This window comes from Sparus aurata, chromosome 18 (genome assembly GCF_900880675.1).
Source record: "Sparus aurata chromosome 18, fSpaAur1.1, whole genome shotgun sequence".
Taxonomy (NCBI): Eukaryota; Metazoa; Chordata; class Actinopteri; order Spariformes; family Sparidae; genus Sparus; species Sparus aurata.
This window is the reverse complement of record NC_044204.1, coordinates 29,768,057-29,787,745: the sequence shown is the minus strand read 5'-3', so window position 1 is coordinate 29,787,745 and position 19,689 is coordinate 29,768,057. Positions and strand designations below refer to the sequence as shown.

Sequence of the window (19,689 nt, the reverse complement as noted above, 5' to 3'; positions counted from 1 at the left end):
TCCCTCGGTTTAATGGAACGGAATAATGGGATAAAACTTCTGCCGTCTCATGACTCAGGTCTTCTGTCCCCCACACACAGGATAAAGTTATTTAGTTTGACTCTAATTTGTTGACAAGATTTTTTATGTGTGCTGCACATTTTTGAGCGTTGTTTCAAGGCAGGTGAAGTGTCTATAGGTATGTATTTGCTGACTTGTTGTTCTGCCAGTTTTGACCTATAAGATATTGGAAGGAAACGGTTTATACATTTTCTTGCCCTGCACTTGACACATTATTCATTTTAAAGATTAATGCGTTTTCCCACTTTCCTGGATCAGGCCAAGACCCAAACCTTAAATTAACTTTTTTTTTTTTTTTTTGGGGGGGTTGCTTAAAGGCAGCAGAAACCAGCTGTAAACACAACACTGACATTCAAACAGTCACCTTTCAGGTTGATATTGTCAGCAGTTTTTTTTTCTTCTTTTTTTCTATATCCAGCAGTTGTGGAGCAACATTATCTTTCAAGTCATGTCACAAATTGTCTGTGGTTCAATCACTAGTTTGAAATGTTGGAACTAGTTTCCAGGCAACCACCAGGGGACTCCGAAATTAACTGGTCCAAGACAAAAATTAGTCAGCAGATTGTGGATTTATACTTTGTTTTTTGTATAGATTAAACTAAGATTTAGAGCTACTAGTGGATGGATTCTATTGACTTTGGAGGGAGCTAGGCTAGCTGTTTCTCCGAGCTGCAGCCCAATATGGTACCGTATCAACCTCTTCTTTACACTCTCGGCAAGAAAGAAATATAGAAATGTGTGTGACTTGGTGCCCCCCAGAGTTTCTGAAGGGAGCACCATTGTTGTAAACACAAATCCCAGGTCTATAACAGTTTGTGAGACGTAATGTAGGTGCTAACTACAAACAAAACTCATCACATCATGACACTGTCATGTGTTGAAAACTTGTATCTCGAACTTGTATGTAATGCTGTGATCCTTCCCTCTCGCTGAAGCTACATAGTGCAGAAACACACCAGTAAAAATGGGAATAGTCTTCTGTATATGTGGCTCTAGGCCCATCATTCGAAGTGGGTGTTCAGACTGAAAACAGCTCGGCGTCAAAACAATGCAAGGTGCTGTGTGTGTGGGGGCGTGCTGCTACGAGCACCTGTGAGAGTTTGAGTTAGTCTGCACAACACTACAACACTGCAGAGCAGTTTATAACATCAGGCAGGGTTTTACTCCTCTGAAAAGTAACTGTCACTGCTGCAATCAAAATGAATTGAAATGGACAGAGTGGGACATCGAAGACTCTTGTACCCACATTTATACAGAGACATTTTTTCTCCGCCACTACATCCCGGATTGAGCTGTTGCACTCGACAGGGTTGTTCCGAGCCGACAGGCTGCAGGAAGAGGAGAGGTGGACTGTGTGCTTACTTGAAGTTGATAAGGTTGTTTACATGATGTCAAACTCTGAATGTAAAGCATCTTATTGTAGCGTTTGACATTCACTCAGTGTACCACAGGATTGTTCTCTGAATTTATTCATGTTTATGTATGTGTGTTTCGTTGTGTTGGATTTACGGATGCAGTGCCTTAAGCGATGATTTTGTTGGTGCAAAAGTTGAGCCAGGTTCAAATTTTTTTGTCAGCCGATGCTGCCTTTTTTGTTTTGCCGGAGCTTTCTGCGTTGGCGTTTCTGCTGCTGAGCTAATGTCATCTTAACACAACACAAATGTCCATGGATTGGGTCTGTGGGAGGAAGTGTGGCAGTGGTCTGCATTGCTGTCCTCCACAGTGTCTTGTTTGATACTCCCCCTGGGATAACCATACCCATAAATGTTCAAATCCAGCACAAGTAGTCTCACTACAAAAATCTGAAAATAAACCCTGCAAAACCCAAATTATCTGACTGTGTTACTCATTTGGTTGTCGCCTTGCTCTTTGTTTCCTGTGTGTCTTTAGCTGCGGGGCGGCCCTCGTGGCCGGGATGCCACTGTGTGCCGTGCCAGTCCACAGTGGACGGTGACGGGCAGGAGGAGGGGACCGAGTGCAGGAGACTGAGAGGAGGCGGCTCGCACCAAACGGGAGAAATGAACCTCTGCTGGAACGAGATCAAACGAAAGTCCCACAACATCCGGTAAGAGAACATTCACAGCCGAGTTTGGAGGGATTTACGTTTTCAGAGCCAAGATGCCTTTTGTATCCCAGAGAAGCGAGCAGCTGCATTTAGAAACTTGAGTGGAGATTGTTATGCGGCAACAATGGCTGTAAACTGCAGATTGCTTTTATCCCTACTAGTTAGCTGTTTCAAAAGAAATGAAAATGCTAATGTTTCCCCGGGGGCAGTAGTTGTGCAAAAACGTCCCTGTTAGGAACGGATTGTTTCTTGGCCTCTGGTGTTGCGGTTTGCAGCAATTAACCTTCATTAACCTTTAGAGTTTGAGAGACACTGCAGCTCTAAAGGTTAAAGGTTCCTTTATTTATCATTTTTAAACACCAGGGTTTAAGACAAAGCTGAGATAAGATAATAGAAGATAATAGAAGAGATGATAAGAGAAAATAAGAGAAGATAAACTTCATTGTCGTTTTAGGGTAATTTGTTTTGGGTCCATCCTAAAGTCACGTGGAAAAAGACAACCTGACATCATTTGCCTTCAAACACGTAACAGTTTACATAGATACACATCCACTGACAATGGCAACGGATTGCACTACACCCTCACACATACTGCACAGTGGCGACATTGCACATCCCTCATAGCCAGATTCTATCCTACATTATGGGTGTGGAGGAGCCTGATGGACATCGGAAGGAATGAATGTTTATAACGGTTCATCTTGCACTTGGGAGCCCTGAATCTCTCACCAGAAGGTAAGAGCTGGAACTCTGAGTGAAGAGTGTGTGTCGGGTACAACACTATTTTCTGTACCAGCCGAGCAATCTGCGCCAGAGTCGTCATTTTGCCAACTTACACACGCAAGCAGTCCCATGTAGTTTAAAATCCAAGAAACGTTTAAAAACCAAGCAAGTTTTAATCACCAGTTATCGAGCCTTCCTGTCCTGGTCCGTGCACAAACCATCCCAATTTGTAATGTTTCCAGTCAGGATGCTTTTTTATCGCTCCTCTGCAAAAGTTGCCATCTTTATTACTAAGAAAGAAGTTGAACCTGTTCTGTACTAGACGCAGCACTTAAAGTGAAATTCTCGCCATAAAATTAGCTTGCCCGAAAACGAAACTACGGTAAATCTTAAAAGTGCCTCTTGCGTCGTAATTATGCATTTACACGAAGCTTTGACTCATATTCAATCACAAATAAAGCCTTGGGTTTTCACTTTAAAGATCCACAGTTTTTAGATGTTTGCATGCGCCAGCAGCACAGTAACATCACAGCACGCCACCAGCTTTGGACAGTTTATTTACAAGTATTTTCCCCAAAACACAAACCTTCTAGTTAAATTATTGATAATGATGGTCTTTATAGTTATTCCTGCTTCTTTCTTAAAGCAACATTATCTAGTTTTGGAGCCCCCCCACTGTTTCTGAGTGCAACACCACTGTGGTAACTACAGATGTGTCTGTCACATGTAATGTAGGTGCTTACTACAAACAAAACTCATGTGTTGAAAGCTTTGAATGTTGAGGTAAACATGTATGTAATGCTGCTATGCCACTCTCTCGCTGAAGGTACACAAACAAACAAGTGACAGAGACTCCAGTCACCACTGTACCATGAAAATGATTTTGAAGCTGCTATTTTAAGGCAAAAAAAAGTTACATAATGTGGCTTTAAGTGACACTGAATTGACTGGATGAAGGCCAAAGACTCGCTGCACTGACGAGAAGCAAAATGTAGATCTTCAAAAAACAACAAACTGGCTTAAGCTTCTTTCACTAAATGGGCGCTGTTGAGACAGAGGGGCGACCTAACCTCCTGTCCTTTTCCTGACTCTGGTTATGACGAGGTCAGTGTCTGTCATTTAAACTCACACATTCGACGTCTAAAACTGTGAGGTTTGCAGCTGCTCGGGATGCGATGTTTCTCACTTGCAGCTTTCCCGAGAACTGTTCCAAACTACTTCACACTCGACAATGCGCGTCCTTGGGTACCCAGCAGTACGCCCACCAAGTATGAAGTCAATCAAATGTCGAGAAAAAATCGAAGGACAAACAGCCGGAGACTCCTTCAATCTTAGTTAGATCACTTTGCAACGGTACAGTCCGTCAGTTTCATCTTCTCTCAGGTTATTTGTTCAACGTCACGTTGCGGTTTGCTGAGATTTACTGAGTTTGCCGAGCGGTTTACTGGTTTATTTCTTCAGCCAGTCCAACAAATTTCCTTGGAGAGACAAAACGGAAAACAAAAGGCAAAAAAAAAACCAACTTCCTGTGCAGCGGTGACCACGTCTGGAAAACAAATCCCTCTTTGCTGCAAATTAGCCACTGTTTGCACACACGCACACACCAGTTGGTTAAAGAGATGTGTAATGGAACTGCAAAAAAGTGAGTCTGATGGGTTTTGGCTTAATCAAAAGTTGTAATTTTTTTCCGACTCTTAATTGCCGGGAAATTCATACGTTTTCAAATTGAATAATAAGTGCGAACTGAACTTTTAATTGCTTTGGCAGTAGTCCCTTCATGGTTGTCTCTCCGGGGAAATGTAATGCTAATATGTGTTACATTCATGTCCAGCCAGTGACACAGGGGAGTAGAGACTAATGATGCGTAACATCTACATGTAACGCCTCTTTTCTTTGTTTGCTTTCCATTTTCCCGAGACGATTCTTCTCGTTTGCCATTCACGGCCGCTTTTCAGGCAATTAAAAAAAAAAAAAAAAAGGAATTGTCTAATAACGTGCTGTCACGCAATAATGCATATTTTAGTGCCCCTTCCAATCAGCAGATTAATTATTGATATCACACGGGTTAACGCTGCCATCGGGCAAGTTACACCCCAGAGGTTTTTCAGTGCAAAACAATTAAAAGGAGCTCATGTTGTTCTTTGATGCTTAATTGGAAACCATCCAGGCTTGCTGCATCATTTCTGTTTCTCCAATTCAACTGGCATCCTGTTTAGAAAATTGGCCCCTTAATTGCTTACTTGACCCTAATGTATCTAGGATGAGGGAGGGGGAGGTTAAGGAAGGATAGTTGTGAAATTGGTTAAGACAGTTTCCCCTGCAGTCCTGTGTAATGAGATCACTATGGATGGCCTGCAGTGGCTGTTTATACCCGAGCTGCACTCTGACTTCATCAGGCTGAGAGAGGACGGAGTCGGAGAAGGGAGGGATACTGGAGAGAGAGAGAGAGAGAAGAGAAGAGACAGCTGGTATTAAATCATCACAGAGGAGAGATCTGATGCAGGGAAATGTGAGGGGAAGAGGGAAAAGAACAACACAAGAATGAATGAATGAGAGAGGGGTTGACGGAAAAGCTGTCTAACCTTGAGGGTAAGTGCTGTCCAGAGGAAACGTCTAACTGCGTTTTAATGCCGGCGGCTGGACAAGAGCAGACGACTGGCCTTATAATGGCCTGTCTGGCACTGATTGACAGGTGGTAGCATGGCTGCCACTCTCTATCCTTCAATCTCTCACACGTTACACCTTACAGTATATTTTACTGGAAATTCAAGTGTTTTTAAACCTGGGTATTTTACATATTTCGGTGTAAGTTTGGATCTGAACTGCGTGTTAAATGCAACAAATGTAATTTCTTTGGTTAGAGGTTTCTCAATCAAGCAGTGTGGGATCATGGGAGTTACTGTCTTCAATGTCCTCACTCTCTGATGTACATATGTGCCCTTTCCTGGAGGTTTTAGTGAGATGAGACCATATTAAAAGCATTGTAACGTGAACCTGTTAAGCCAGAGCGAAGCCCAACTTGGCAACATATAAGTGAAATATTAAGTTTGGTACCTGAGGTAATAACAAATGGCACAGATGGTGCCAAACTGGGCCAAAATGGCACATTTGCAGATTCCGCCTGAGTTTTCTGTACTAAAACCTCCGAAGTTTTACTGTGATTCAGTTTATTAGCATAACAGTTGGCAGAGGAAATGCTCAGATGTTTTGCTGTGGTTTCGTAGAGATTTGGAGCTGCAGCTTCATCACTCCTCAAGGATGTTCATTTCTAAACTGTAACTTGTTTTGAGGCAGAAATAAAATCTTTCACTTATGTTGTGTGCCAACTTTATTTAACTCCGACACAGTGACATATATACCTACACTTACACATCTGGACAAATATGTCAAGTGTTCCTTTTATTATGATACCTTTATTATTCAGAAAGACCTTGTAGTTGCAGAGATACACTATGTGCTTTGAGCTCAATGCTAACATCAGCATGTTTACAAGCTCACAGTGACAAAACTCCTGTGCTGTTGTGAAGAAGTTATAGTTTATTAATCTGACTTTGCTTCAAATAGCATTTCAGCATGCTGATAGATGCTAAATAGTGCTAAACACAAAATACAGATGTTGAGGCTGAAAGGGGTGTCATTATTTTTTTAGACATTTGAATGGATGAATATGAACGGAGGACAGATTTTCCTGGAATGTGAATGTTTGTACCAAATGTTGGGACACTCGGTCCAGTAGACACCAAAATATTTTACTAGATGAGTGAAAACTTTGACTTGCAGTTGCTTCAGGAGGAAAAGTCTGCTTATGACCTGAGTCGAAGGGATTCATCCTGCGGGGGCCGTGAATGTGTGATATTTCAGTTTAGACCTAAACTGTGGTCCAACACTGATAAACAGTTTTTCAAAAATAGAAGATGCTTTGAAAGCACCTGCATGCCTCCACTCCAAAAAAAAAAAAAACACCCGGAGAATTTAGAAAAATGAAGATAAGGAGTAAATAGCTTCTCTAAATGTTTACAGATGGCAGCGGCACAGGGAAATTTATCAGCGCGATGCAGCGCAGCTCAGCTAATTGGACTGAGCTCTGATAACAGAAGGTTAGGGGTTTGATCACTTTTATGGCATGTTGTATAGAAAAGGAGGCAAAATCATTCCACTGTGAGCCAGTTTACACACACTCACCAGCTGTGTAGCATGTGTTACTGACTACCAAACAGCGCTCTGGTGCCATTGGCAAAAAACCCCCCCCAAAAAACAGGAAAGAAACGTAGGCATGCTGTTGTTATTGCTGTGTGTGTTGTGCTACATCAAGTTATGGTTTAATGTTTTATGCAGGATTCAGATAATAGCCCCAAACAAGTGGACCACAGCAGTGTGCGGCGCCGTGTCTATCATAATCACCGCTGAATGATTATGAATATATATAAAAGAGACGTTTATTACCCCGTGCATATTGCTGAGGCTGTTCAGCCATCTGCAACCACTGTTTTATCAAATTTAGTGCGAGAGTGTGTGAGTTTCCCACTGGATTTACTGCGTGTTATGCTCAATAGAGACAGGTTGAGTTATTTTTTGACGGCTGAGCAGTTCTCTCACTGGACAATCGGCTCATTATCTGGTATTCCTTCTTCATTCCAGCTTTTTTGTCATTTCACTTCGACTGTACCTTTTTTTGTCAACTTCCTCCTGTCTTTTTTTTTTTTTTTTTTAATCTAAGCCAGGCTAACCAGCTGCAGACTGCAACTTATTATTCACAGGACAGATGAGAGCAGGATAGATCTTCTCACCTCTTGGCAAGGAAGTGGCAAATCATATTTCCTAAAATCTTTAAAGTGCACCCTGTATTTTTCAACCTGGGGCCTATTTCCTGACTATTGGGGACAACAAACATTGAAATTGGAGTAGTATTGAGTGAGAGCGCTGCAGCTGGCAGCAACAAAACAGGCTGCAGGTGTCGTCTGTACTTGTACCTGAACACGGTTAATGTATGTTCACTTTTACGTGCTTGTTTCTGGCAACCGGTGTTTGTTTAGTCACTCAGAAAAGTGACAGAGTATAAAAAGTGGCTGTGGTTTTTCAAAAAGTACTGCATTTTTTATTTTCTGTAGTGAAAGTAACCCGCGAAACTGCTAGTTACATTAGTTTTGTGTTACACCACAGCAACACTTAAAGCACAATGCTTTTTGTGAATGTATATGAGTCTAACCTTTGTATAAAACATAATTACGATGAAAGAGGCATTTTCAAGATTTACCGTATTTTAGTTTTCGGGTCAAACTCATTTTCAATGGGAGTGCTACAGGCGCTTTAGCGATAGCAGCAAAGTTGCTATCTTTTAAAACACTAAGAAGGCTCGACACAACATGAAACTCGTAGTATCACCAGGGTCTCTACACATGAACACAAGTATTGAGAACATTGTTTGTGTACACAGAGTTTACTAAAAAGAGAGTTTTTCTAACAGCTCATGTTAGCAGTAGCTTGTTCTGCTACCAGTCGTCATGCCAGCTGAGAAGTGTCGATTTCCGAATGCAACGTTACCTGGAGGACAGTTAAGGTGGAACTACTGTCTTCCAGCAACAACTATTCACGCGATCTCTCACGTGATTTTTCCGGCTTTTGATTTTAGTATTGTTTCTTATATGAGGCTCCTTTTTCAACTTCAAGGTCAAAATAGTTTTTTGCTAACGACAAAACAACAAATTATCCGTGCATTTATATGGAACAAAGCTTTACGAGCGTTCCACCTTAACTGTCCTCAAGGTTATGTCACATTTGGAACTTCTCCACTGGCAGGACGGCGGCGAGCGGAACAAGCTACTGCTAACATGAGTTGTCCAAAAACCTTCTTTTTAGTAAACTCTGTGTACACAAACAATGTTCTCAATGCTCGTGTTCATGTGTAGAGACCCCGGTGATACTACGAGCAAAGTTTCATGTTGTGTCAAGTCTTCTTAGTGTTTTAAAAATAGTGATTTTAATGGTTACGCAAAAGTGCTCGTAGCACTCCATTGAAAATGAGTTTGACCTGAAAACTAAAATACGGTAAATCTTAAAAGTGCCACTTCCGTCGTAATTCTGCGTTCACATGAAGGTTTGACTCGGGTACATTCACAACAAAAGCCTAGGTTGCATTTTGGCGAGAGTTTTGCTTTAACTGCCACATATGTCAGCCTGGTAGTGATACACTCACACCTCCTGATCACATCATTGTAACACATTCCTTCAGAGGCCTTTTTGTTAACTAGTAAGATTTGATTTGTTTAACCAGAAAACAGACGCTGTCACTCCGAGCTAAAGCCTCCAGACTGAGGAATTCTATCATCACAAAGCGAAGTTCATTCAAAGCTGGCGGAAAACAAAGTAAAAAAACTCACCAAAAACAGATTGAACTAACAGACAAACTCTGGTCTCGTCTCAGCAAACACTTAATTCACTGCGTGAGATGTGACAATATTTGAGAGACAGAGCACGCAGAGCCAAAATACTTTCATGCCTAATGTGGTTAATTAAGGAATTATTATAATCAAACCGGAGCTGATGATTGATGGAACAGTGACGCTGCAAGCCAATGCTCTTTACCAGACTTAGTTGATGCACAGAAGATCTAATTTTAAATACATGATACAGGTGAAAATATAAAGCTATCAACCACCCAGAGATATTGCATGAAGTTATATATCAACAATACAAATATACACCAAATATATATATATACAGTATAATACACATGAATATAAATAAGCTCCCCACAGCACAAAAACAAAAATAACATCGGGCTGGTGTCCATCATGATTTCAGTCTGACTGGATCTGAGGTGCGTCTAGATTCTTAATAGGATGTCCCTAAAACTATTATCCACAATATCCATGAAGAAACTCATGAAGGAGAGGAAACAACATCCTGTACATACGCATCAGCTGAACATATAAAGCTTCAGCAAACGCTTTGAAGGATACAATATGAATCACAGAAGCAGCCCAAGAAATATTATGGGACATCCAAATCCTCCCTGTGTTGATTTGAAATGAATTCTGGAGATTTATTGACACTGAAAGGACTCAACAACACTGCTTTGGTGAGTTTTATTTTGCTTCTGTCAGGTTTTTTATTTTTTAACATTGTCAAAAATGTTTCAGTAGAAAACAGTCGCTATAATTCCCGCAAAAGCCACCAGACTGGTGGCTTTTGCGGGAATTATAGCGGCTGTTTTCTGGTTGAACAAAAAGGATCTTCTTCTTTCACAAAAAAGCCTCTGTATCTTTGTACCGTTCTACTGAAAAATAATCCGTTTGTGGCAAAAACAAGCACTTGAAGGCCACATGCGATGCAGAGTCACCTGCAGGGACTACACAGCAGCCAGCTCGGCTCATCACTGGACCAAATGTTCAGATGCCGTTGTTGCAAAATGCTCTCTGACACAGGTTGAAAAATACCACCGTTACCCCGAAACTGTTGCTTTAAGGTCGGCTTAACGGGACGTTCTCAATTTCTGCCCGGCTTATTTCAGCGTTATCAGTGTGATCGAGGCGTGTTTCCCCCGCAGAGACCAGCTGCACTGAGTCCTATTCTTGCACTTTTTAGCAGTCAAACACAAAACAGCTTGAAGCTGAATCATCACAAATTTCCCCCCAGCGCGCTATCAGCACAGATAAGCTGAGTCAGTTATAGGTATGAGCTCTTCAAATAGATTCTAAACGTGGCGGAGCTGATTACTGGTCACAATGCGGGGCTTTGTTGGGATTCGGGCCGCGCTGCATAGTAAGGTGCCCACTGTTTTGCACTGCAGGGAATGCCCACCGGGGTTGGCGTGGGTGTCTCGGTGGCATGTTATGAATTTATTTGCCGCATGGCTCGGATAACTGCGGAGAGCCAGACGCCCACGCTCAGCGTCTGTCTGAGGGCAAAGGGAGACCTCGGAGTCTGTTTTTGTCTCTGTCATTACCACAATGTTCCTATTCAGCACCCGGATCTGTTGATACTGTTATCACTCAGGGTGTTTCTTCTATTCCCATTCACTTTCTCATTAACTCTCTGCACTCCTCTTCCTCTCAGCCGTCATCGTTTCTCTCTGGAAGGTATCCCTCCCTACGTCTCTATTTACAGCCCAAGCTCGGTGCGATGCCCTTTGGTCGTTCTCTGCTCCACTTTCCCTGAATCACCCTCCCGGCAGGCTACAGTAGAGCACCGGCACCGACTTATTTAGCTCCAGTTACGTGTTAATGATGATGCTACTGTCAGGTCACGGGTTAAAACATTGTGATGCTGGAGGGGTTAGCGATTGGATTGCAGGTGATGTCTGGGGATTCAGCCATGAATCAGTAGGGCAGTGAAGGAATGGATTTCGCTCTGAGAATCATTTTGCGACTCAGTGGTTTATTTCAGGGCGAGAACGAGCCCTGCAAACGTGACGCCACTGGATGTTTTTAAGGTGTCCTTGGGATATGTTCCAGCCATGTTTGTGGCAGCGAGAAAAAAAAGGCTATTTATGACAGGAAGTCAAGCCATCTGCAGCTGTGTGTGTGACAAGATAACTGAGAGTTTTTAATGAGACCTTGAGACAAGTACAGCTGTGTTTCTGGTGATGTAAACTAGCTATTTTTAAGCCAAAACACTTTGTTTTCCCGTGTTACATATGAAATATGCACAGCTTTGTGACCAGAGCCAAAAAACAAATCCCTACTTAATATGATCAGCCAACAGCACACTCCCAGAGACCGCTCCTCAGGTACTGAGCACATGTGGAGGTGCAGGGAGATAGATCTCTCAGGAGCTCAGTGAATTCCAGCGTGGTACTGTGATAGGATGCCACCTGTGCAACAAGTCCAGTCGTGAAATTTCCTCGCTCTTGAATATTCCACAGTCAACTGTCAGTGGTATTATAACAAAATGGAAGCGACTGGGAACGACAGCAACTCGGCCACGAAGTGATAGGCCACGTAAAATGACGATGAGGCGCATAGTGCGCAGAGGTCGCCAACATTCTGCAGAGTCAATCGCAAAAGACCTCCAAACTTCATGTGGCCTTCAGATTAGCTCAAGAACAGTGTGTAGAGAGCTTCATGGAATGGGTTTCCATGGCCGAGCAGCTGCATCCAAACCATACATGAGCAAGTGCAATGCAAAGCGTCGGATGCAGTGGTGTAATGCATGCAGCCACTGGACGGGTTTTCTGGAGTGACGAATCGCTCTTCTCCATCTGGCAACCTGATGGACGAGTCTGGGTTTGGCGGTTGCCAGGAGAACGGTACTGGTCTGACTGCATTGTGCCAAATGTAAAGTTTGGTCGAGGGAGGATTATGGTGTGGGGTTGTTTTTCAGGAGCTGGGCTTGGGCCATTAGTTCGAAAGCAAGAGATGTTAGACAATTCCATGATCGCAGCTTTGTGGGAACAGTTTGGGGATGACTCCTTCCTGTTCCAACATGACTGTGCACCAGTGCACAAAGCAGGTCCATAAAGACATGGACGAGAGAGTTTGGTGTGGATGAACTTGACTGGCCTGCACAGAGTCCTGACCTTAACCGGACAGAACACCTTTGGGATGAATTAGAGCGGAGACTGAGAAACGGGCCTTCCCATCCAACATCAGTGTGTGACCTCACAAATGCGCTTCTGGAAGAATGGTCAAAAATTCCCATGAACACTCCTAAACCTTGTGGAAAGCCTTCCCAGAAGAGTTGAAGCTGTTATAGCTGCAAAGAGCGAACCAACGTCATATTAAACCCTCTGGATTAAGAATGGGATGTCACTTAGGTTCATATGCGAGTCAACACAGGTGAGCAAATACTTTTGGCAATATAGTGTATGTATTCTGGAGGACAACTCTCAAATGTGACCTGCAGTGATTTTATCTGTTGCTCCACTAGTAAGAAAGCGACATTTTTGTATCTCTATCAGTTAATTCAGCCGTGCGCTTGTTAATTCCGGCCTCACAGAGACCCCCATTCTCTTTTCCTTGAGAGGCTGCCATTGACGTCATGTGTGTCGCACTGACTACAGGCTGGTAAACCAGGGAACTGAGATGTGATGATGAAGGAATCACAGCTCTCGAGACTTGTGGGACAGACGCCATATCTGGTGGCAGGGCTGACGAAAAACAAACTTTGATATACTTTTAATGATAAAAACCAACCAGCAGGGAATTAAGAGCCCCATGAATAATTTGATGAATTACCACTTTGTGTGTGTGTGTGTGTGTTGCGTTTGAAATTAAACAGTGGAGCCGTGAGGAGAGCGCTGAACTGCGCCTTCGTACCCGTCGTCTGGTGCAGAACAAATCAGAGGTGGTCTTGCGCGGATTAGGGACGATGTTGGACTACGGTGTCTGTTTGACTTGCAGGAAAAGATAATCAGGTTTTGTGCGCGCTCTGTACCGAGGCACACTGAATGGTTTATATGGAGCAGATCAAATCCCCAAAGGAGCGAGAAAAAAAAAAAGGAAAACATTGTTTGCTGTCAGAGCTGCAAGAACAATGAGAGCTCCGGGATTGGAGACACGCTTTCTACATTAGCTTGTGTTTACTTGAAGAACCTGAGCGGAGGTCGCAGGAGGACGAGTCAGGTCAAAAGCCCGGATCAATACGTCAGCTTCATTTGCATGTTTGACTGCTGTCTTCACAATTATTGATGAACAGTAAAGACCTTTAACAGCATCATGAAACTGTTACTTTGATTGAGGTGTTGATTAATTAACAACCTGTCAGTCAACGTTTGTGCAGAAGCTGGCGACTCTCTTGTTTCTAGGATTACAAGTTGACAGCTGATTTATCCATGTTGGTGATAAAAGGATCAAAGTCCCGGTAGGGTTGTGGTGAACTTTTAGCTCAAAGTTGATTGATAACCCCGTCAACAGTGTTTAATTACAACAATCTGCTATTTTACTATAAGTAGTCAATAAACAGCTGCTCATTTTTAAAATAGATTCCAAGAAATGTTGATTAGCTTCTGTCTAACTTCACTTCTGCACCAAAGTTGCCTTAGTTTCTTCTGATCGCGTCATTGGAATGCAACGACTTAAGATGAAAACTTTCGTTGACGTCCAGCTGCAATGGAAAATGCTTCTTTAACCATTTTAGATAACACCGATTTTACAAGACATGCCCAAAAATTCACAAATAATAAAAGTATTTGTCCTCTTACATCAAAGTCGGTCATGATATCTTCCTGATCGCTCGCCCTGGTGCCCCCACGTTCGAAAGATGGCTGTGAAAGTGCCCACTCGGCTGCCCCTACGGTAGATAAAGTGGCCAAAATATGGTGCCGTGCCCTCTGCGATGCCCCTCTCAATTTTTTTTGCCCGAAAAGATGATAAATCGTTAACATTAACTCCGTGTTAAAGGAGAACTTCGGTCGATTTAAACATGCAGCTTCATTGCTCAAGCTACCCTTGACTTGCCAGCACCGAAGACGCGAACACATTTGGTCCAACCATTACAGAGCTCCGTGAACGCAGATTTAGCATTGACAGCTAACAGCATGGGGTCAGAACTTTACACTGTGTTTTAAGCATCTTAACATGCTCCACATCTCACACCAAAAGTTATGCAACATCAGCCGACACCTTAGCACACAGCACTGTAGCGTGTATGACTCAAACTGAATAAAAAAGTAGTTAAAACAGTGTGTTTGTGCAAGGAGCTACTTACCTGTTTGTTGACATCCGCATCTTCCGGTAGCTAGACCAAACTAGTCAATCCGTCGAGCGTGCATTTACTCCCTCACTGGCGGAGACGGAAACATAATCCAGCATGTTCGTGTTTCTGTTCATAATGTACATGTCCATGTTACAGCCTGTCATGAGCCATGAGCCTTACAATAGCCTGTTAAGCCTGTTAAGTGCACACTCGACGGATTGACTAGTTTGGTCTAGCTACCGGAACACACAGATGTCAACAAACAGGTAAGTAGCTGCTTGCACAAACACACTGTTTTAACTACTTTTTTATTCAGTTTGAGTCATACACGCTACAGTGCTGTGTGCTAAGGTGTCTGCTGATGTTGCATAACATTCGGTGTGAGATGTGGAGCATGTTAAGATGCTTAAAACACAGTGTAAAGTTCTGACCCCATGCTGTTAGGTGTCAATGCTAAGTCTCCGTTCACGGAGCTCTGTAATGGCTGGACCAAATGTGTTCGCGTCTTCGGTACTCGCAAGTCAAGGGTAGCTTGAGCAATGAAGCTGCATGTTTAAATCGACCGAAGTTCTACTTTAAAAAGGCTCTTGTGTGTATTTTTACGGTCTTTTTCCATTGAAGCTTTCCAATACTGCTTCACCTGATAATGAGTTCAGGTTGATTAGTGTTCTTCTTGACCTCAGTTATAAGCACTGTATCGTAGTAATGGGAGGAATTAACTTCTTGACCTGGAATTTGTTTGTCACATCGGACAAAAATCTACTAAATATCAGCAGTTTGAGAGTGTGTAGCTCTGTCAGTGTAATTCAAATAAATTAAAAATACTGTATTTGTCAAATCTTTACAGAGAAATGTGATGAAGCTGTTTTAACGGCGATCGATTTCAAAGCCAGTGGCCTAAATATAGCAACAGGTTGACCTGGAAATCAAAACACACAAATATACTCTCCACACGTCTCTAAGCTGATGAACTAATTAGCTAATTAGAATGAAACATTCACAGCGCGTCGAAGTCAAACAGGCAAAGCAAAGAATAACCGCTGAGTAACGCAGCCACACGAGGACAAATACAATCTGGAGTTCTTTAACAGAGGGAGAAAACACTCGAAGAGGAAAACGAGTTCCTCCTTAAGTCGGTCGTCAGCAGTGGTAATAACAACAATACGGTAACAGTCGTAAGGATAATCATTTTTCTTTATTCGCGTGAGAGGAGCACTTTAGTCTCAAACCGCTCCAGCCTCTGAGCTCCGTTACCTCAGCACAACTCCGCAGCTTACATAACTGCTGCTCGTGGTTTGAGAGCGGAGCCATTATCAGCCAACGATCTGATCAGTGTTGTCAGCTCCAATCCCCCCAAAATCCTCCTGGTTCCTCTCCGGAATACCAGTCTCCAAAATATCTTCAATGATTTAAAAAGGCATTTTAACCGTACTTGGCAAAGCATCTTCGTAATGGAGTTGCCTCAGTTTTCTTCTTTGCTAAAAACAAGATGGCAGCGTTTCAAGGAAGTCAGCCATAGAGAGTGAAATATTCTACAACCTAAAGTTATTTTAAATTTGTGCTGGATGTCAGAGATGCTACTATTAATAATTGTAGAAATTGGCCAAATGAGCCTGTGTACACAACATGAACACAAGAACTAGCTCCTGCTGCAAAAAATGCTAACGAATAATCAATCAGATGTTGTGGGGAGCCGAGTCCAGTTTTGTTCGAAGGTGTTTTGCCATTCTTTCAAATAGATTTGTCAGTTTGAACCAGCGAGTCAGTATTTTGTTTTGTTGACGTCCTCCAAAAGAACGTAACATCCCGGTGTTTTCTGATTTCATCATCAGTGGGCGACGTACTGCACGTTCACTTTGACCATTTCACCAACAGACCATTCGATAAAAAAAGGCTTTGCAATATTAACATGTATGTGTAAATACATTTTTAGCAGTTTTTAAGCTAAAACAACTGAGAGCTTCTCCTCATGATTTCTACTTAATAGCTGCTAAAGTCCCTGTATGTACATATTTTTATTTCCAAATTCATTAAGATCGTCCTCATCATCAAGAAGAAGAAGAAGCAGAAGGAGAAGATCACATTTTTTTGTGGTGACAGTCATCCATCGACGTGCTTCAAGTACATAGGCCAGGTTATTGTTATTTCTTTGCCTCTTACAACTAAAATTGCTGTCTTTCAAGTTATTTTTGATCTGCTGCGGTCTTTGTTGTCGCGCTTGTACCGGCTTGTGGTTTGTGCTGAGTGCACGGTCGCAGCTGGACCCTTCTCCGACAGGCGAGAGTTGTAGCACTTTTGTGGGGAAATAGTGCTGATAATTATTCCGGCAATGCGGGCACGCCCACCGTGGCCGGATCCACTCATTAGACGGTGAAGACAGAGGGTCCCTGTTCTCTGCACGCCTCGGTCAGAGTGGTATTTAGTTTTTTTTATTTCAACATCCGATAGATTAGCAGCACGACAGTAGCTCTAAACACACTCGTACATAAATGGTGATAAAAATGCAGATCTGTAACCGCCTGAGCACGAACACGTGAACACAAACACATTCAATCATACGAGCAATAAAAAAAAAGGGAGTCCTGATTCAGATGGAAAAACATCTACGCTCACAAATAAACCTGAGCAATAAGCAATGCCGTCGCTGTTTTATTGCCTCCTCACACACACTGAACATACAGCACTCAGGAGTGCGAATCGTCTCGAGCGCTTTCGTGTTTGTCGTCTTTTATTATTTTCAAATATCTCCTCTCTCCCCGCTGCTCCTCTTACACTTCCTCTGCTACCTGCTGGGCTAACAGCGCTTTACATTATTGGCCCTTTGAGCGTCCGTGAATGCACCGGTGCCTCTGTGCGTCTATACGTCTGCATTTGCATCTGACAGAACAATTTCAATGGGAAAAAGATCCAATTCACGTCTTCACGCAGGAACACAATGAATGGCGGCTCCTGGCAGCGCGCTCACAATGGCACGTCTGTGTTCATCGACTCAAAAAAGTAGGAATCGTCGTGTGCTTTACTGACGCAAATTGAGATCCTGTGTCTGCAGAAGTGTCTGGTAAGAATAGGCATTATGTGGAACGTTAGTGAATGTGGGTTAATTATAGCAGTGAGTCACGTTGATACAGAGGAGGACGAGCTCGCTCATTAAGAACGTTTAATTATGTTCTTAGCTGAGATTTCTTTTCATATTCGGACTGCAGTGAAGACAACGGCGTTTTCCGCTCCTGTTAGGGGCTGGAACATTTGTTTTATTCGTCCAGATCGTTCTGAAACTCGATAGTTCACTGTGTTTTTTCTTTTTTTTTTTTTCTCTGGCAGCAATCAAAAGAAGAAGGATTCATCTGTGTGTCAGTGTGGCATAATTAACCTCGTCCGTCTTGATCACAGCGCTCAGCTTAGCTCAAGCTACGTTCCACAAACAAGCTCCCCGTGTGATTTGGAGGTATTGATGTTTACATGAGATCATTGTATAATCTCGTGTTGTAATTTGCAGCTACAAGCGTGCGAAATCTTCCCCGCGCTGCTGTAAAGTATTTGTTACAGGAGCGTATCACCCCGCGGGCATCAGCTGTTGTAAATCTTCAAACGTCTACAGTATTTCCAGTTGTGGGGGAAACAGCCCCAGTGGCTGGTCTGCTCTCATCGCTCATCAAATGTGTTTCCAACAAAACCTCCGTGAGATGGCTGTTGGAGCAGACGCTCGAGGCGAGGCATCAGTAAGAAAAAAACAAAAAAACTCCTCCGAGAGAAGTCCCTGAATGCATCACACGCGACACTCTCTACCCCTACGGTGCAGGGAATAAAAAAAAAGGGGGTGGAAAAGAAAAGAGAGAGACCCAGAGAGGCCTGGAAAACATGAGCGGGCTTTTTGCAGCCATCACGCCACATGATTTATTAATGTCGGAGGTAAAATCTTTACGTTACCTGCTGCAAACAAAAATGTGGCATCATTTGGAGGAGCCTGCGTTGCCATGGCAATACTACCGCGTATTAGTCGATAAATAGCGGTGTGTTGACGAGACGTCAGAGCAACAGGTGCGTGCGTCTCTCGTCTCCTTTTGTTGCTCCTGCTGCAGGAATCTCAACCGATCTGCCAAGAAGAAGAAAAACAGCCAAACTAGATAAGATTGGACGGCTTTATTAATCCACTGGCGGGGAAAACAAACTCAAACGGGCCACAACAATGATACAGAAAATTGCATCTAGGCACCGTGAAAATAAATAGATAACAGAATGAAACAATGAAGAGACAATTTTTTAGACATGAATCAAAGCGTGATGCTGCGATGGATCCTGACCACTTCTGGAAATCTGACGAAAACATGTCATTGAGCAGAACGGCGAAGCGTCGCTCGCTGAAGGAGCTCGTGAGTCTTTCAAACTCATAATGTAACGGGTGGCCTCTATTTTCTACAGTGACCTCAAGTGAGCACAAAAGGCGACACCGACAAAGATTCTCTCATTATTTGGTACGTGCTATCTTTTTAATTTTCGGCTTGAAGTCCCTCTGTATTAAATAGAGTGGATTCAGATCACCTGTTGTGGAGGGAGTGGAGACGGGTTAATGATCAGGAGAGCGGCTGGTTTCCCTCCAGCGCGCTATTGTGAAAGCTTCAGAGAGGCGGACCGGGTCACTCTGAGTCCTTCCACAACTAAACAGACTGTCAGACGGAATATCTGCTCTGGTTTGACCCTGCTGATACTGTCACGATCCTCGTTTTTGTTCTCGTATTTCCTGTTTTATTTTGAAATTATACCCTAATGTGCAGTTCCTCCCTCGAGTGTTTTTCCGTTTCCTCGCTCCACCTGCGCCTCATCCCCTCGTTAGTGTGCGTGGATAAAGTCTTTGTCCTCCATCTTGTCTTTGTCAGTTTGTCCTGTGTTTCTCACCCGTGTCATCTCCAGCGTCCCCTCGGGGTATGTTTCTGTTTTTTTTCTTCCTGGCGTTATGTTTCTACTTGATAACTCTCTCATGATAACTGGTTTGAACTTCACTCTCTGTTTGTACTTTTGTATTGAGGCACTCAAGTTGTTAAAGCTCAACTTTTTGTTCCTTTTTTTCTGCATTTGGGGCCTTACCTTTTTTTTTATTTATTATTTTTTTTTTTTGCCAAATCGTAACAGATATTTCTTTGCCGTCTTCTATTCTGTCTGATTGAGGAACATTTTAGCGTTCCGCGGCCTCGTCGGGTAACAATCATAAA

General features: G+C 42.9%; 1 protein-coding gene across 1 annotated transcript in view; it reads left to right on the top strand.

The window, feature by feature from the left end:
• The first annotated feature begins 1,955 nt into the window (after positions 1-1,955).
• The window catches only part of LOC115568911 (dystrophin-related protein 2-like), a 77,524-nt gene continuing 59,790 nt past the window's right edge, over positions 1,956-19,689 (top strand). The window contains exon 1 of the mRNA XM_030396652.1: positions 1,956-2,125. Within this exon, the coding sequence (XP_030252512.1) occupies positions 2,079-2,125 (47 nt within the window). The 5' untranslated portion in view covers positions 1,956-2,078. The remainder of the gene's footprint in view (positions 2,126-19,689) is intronic.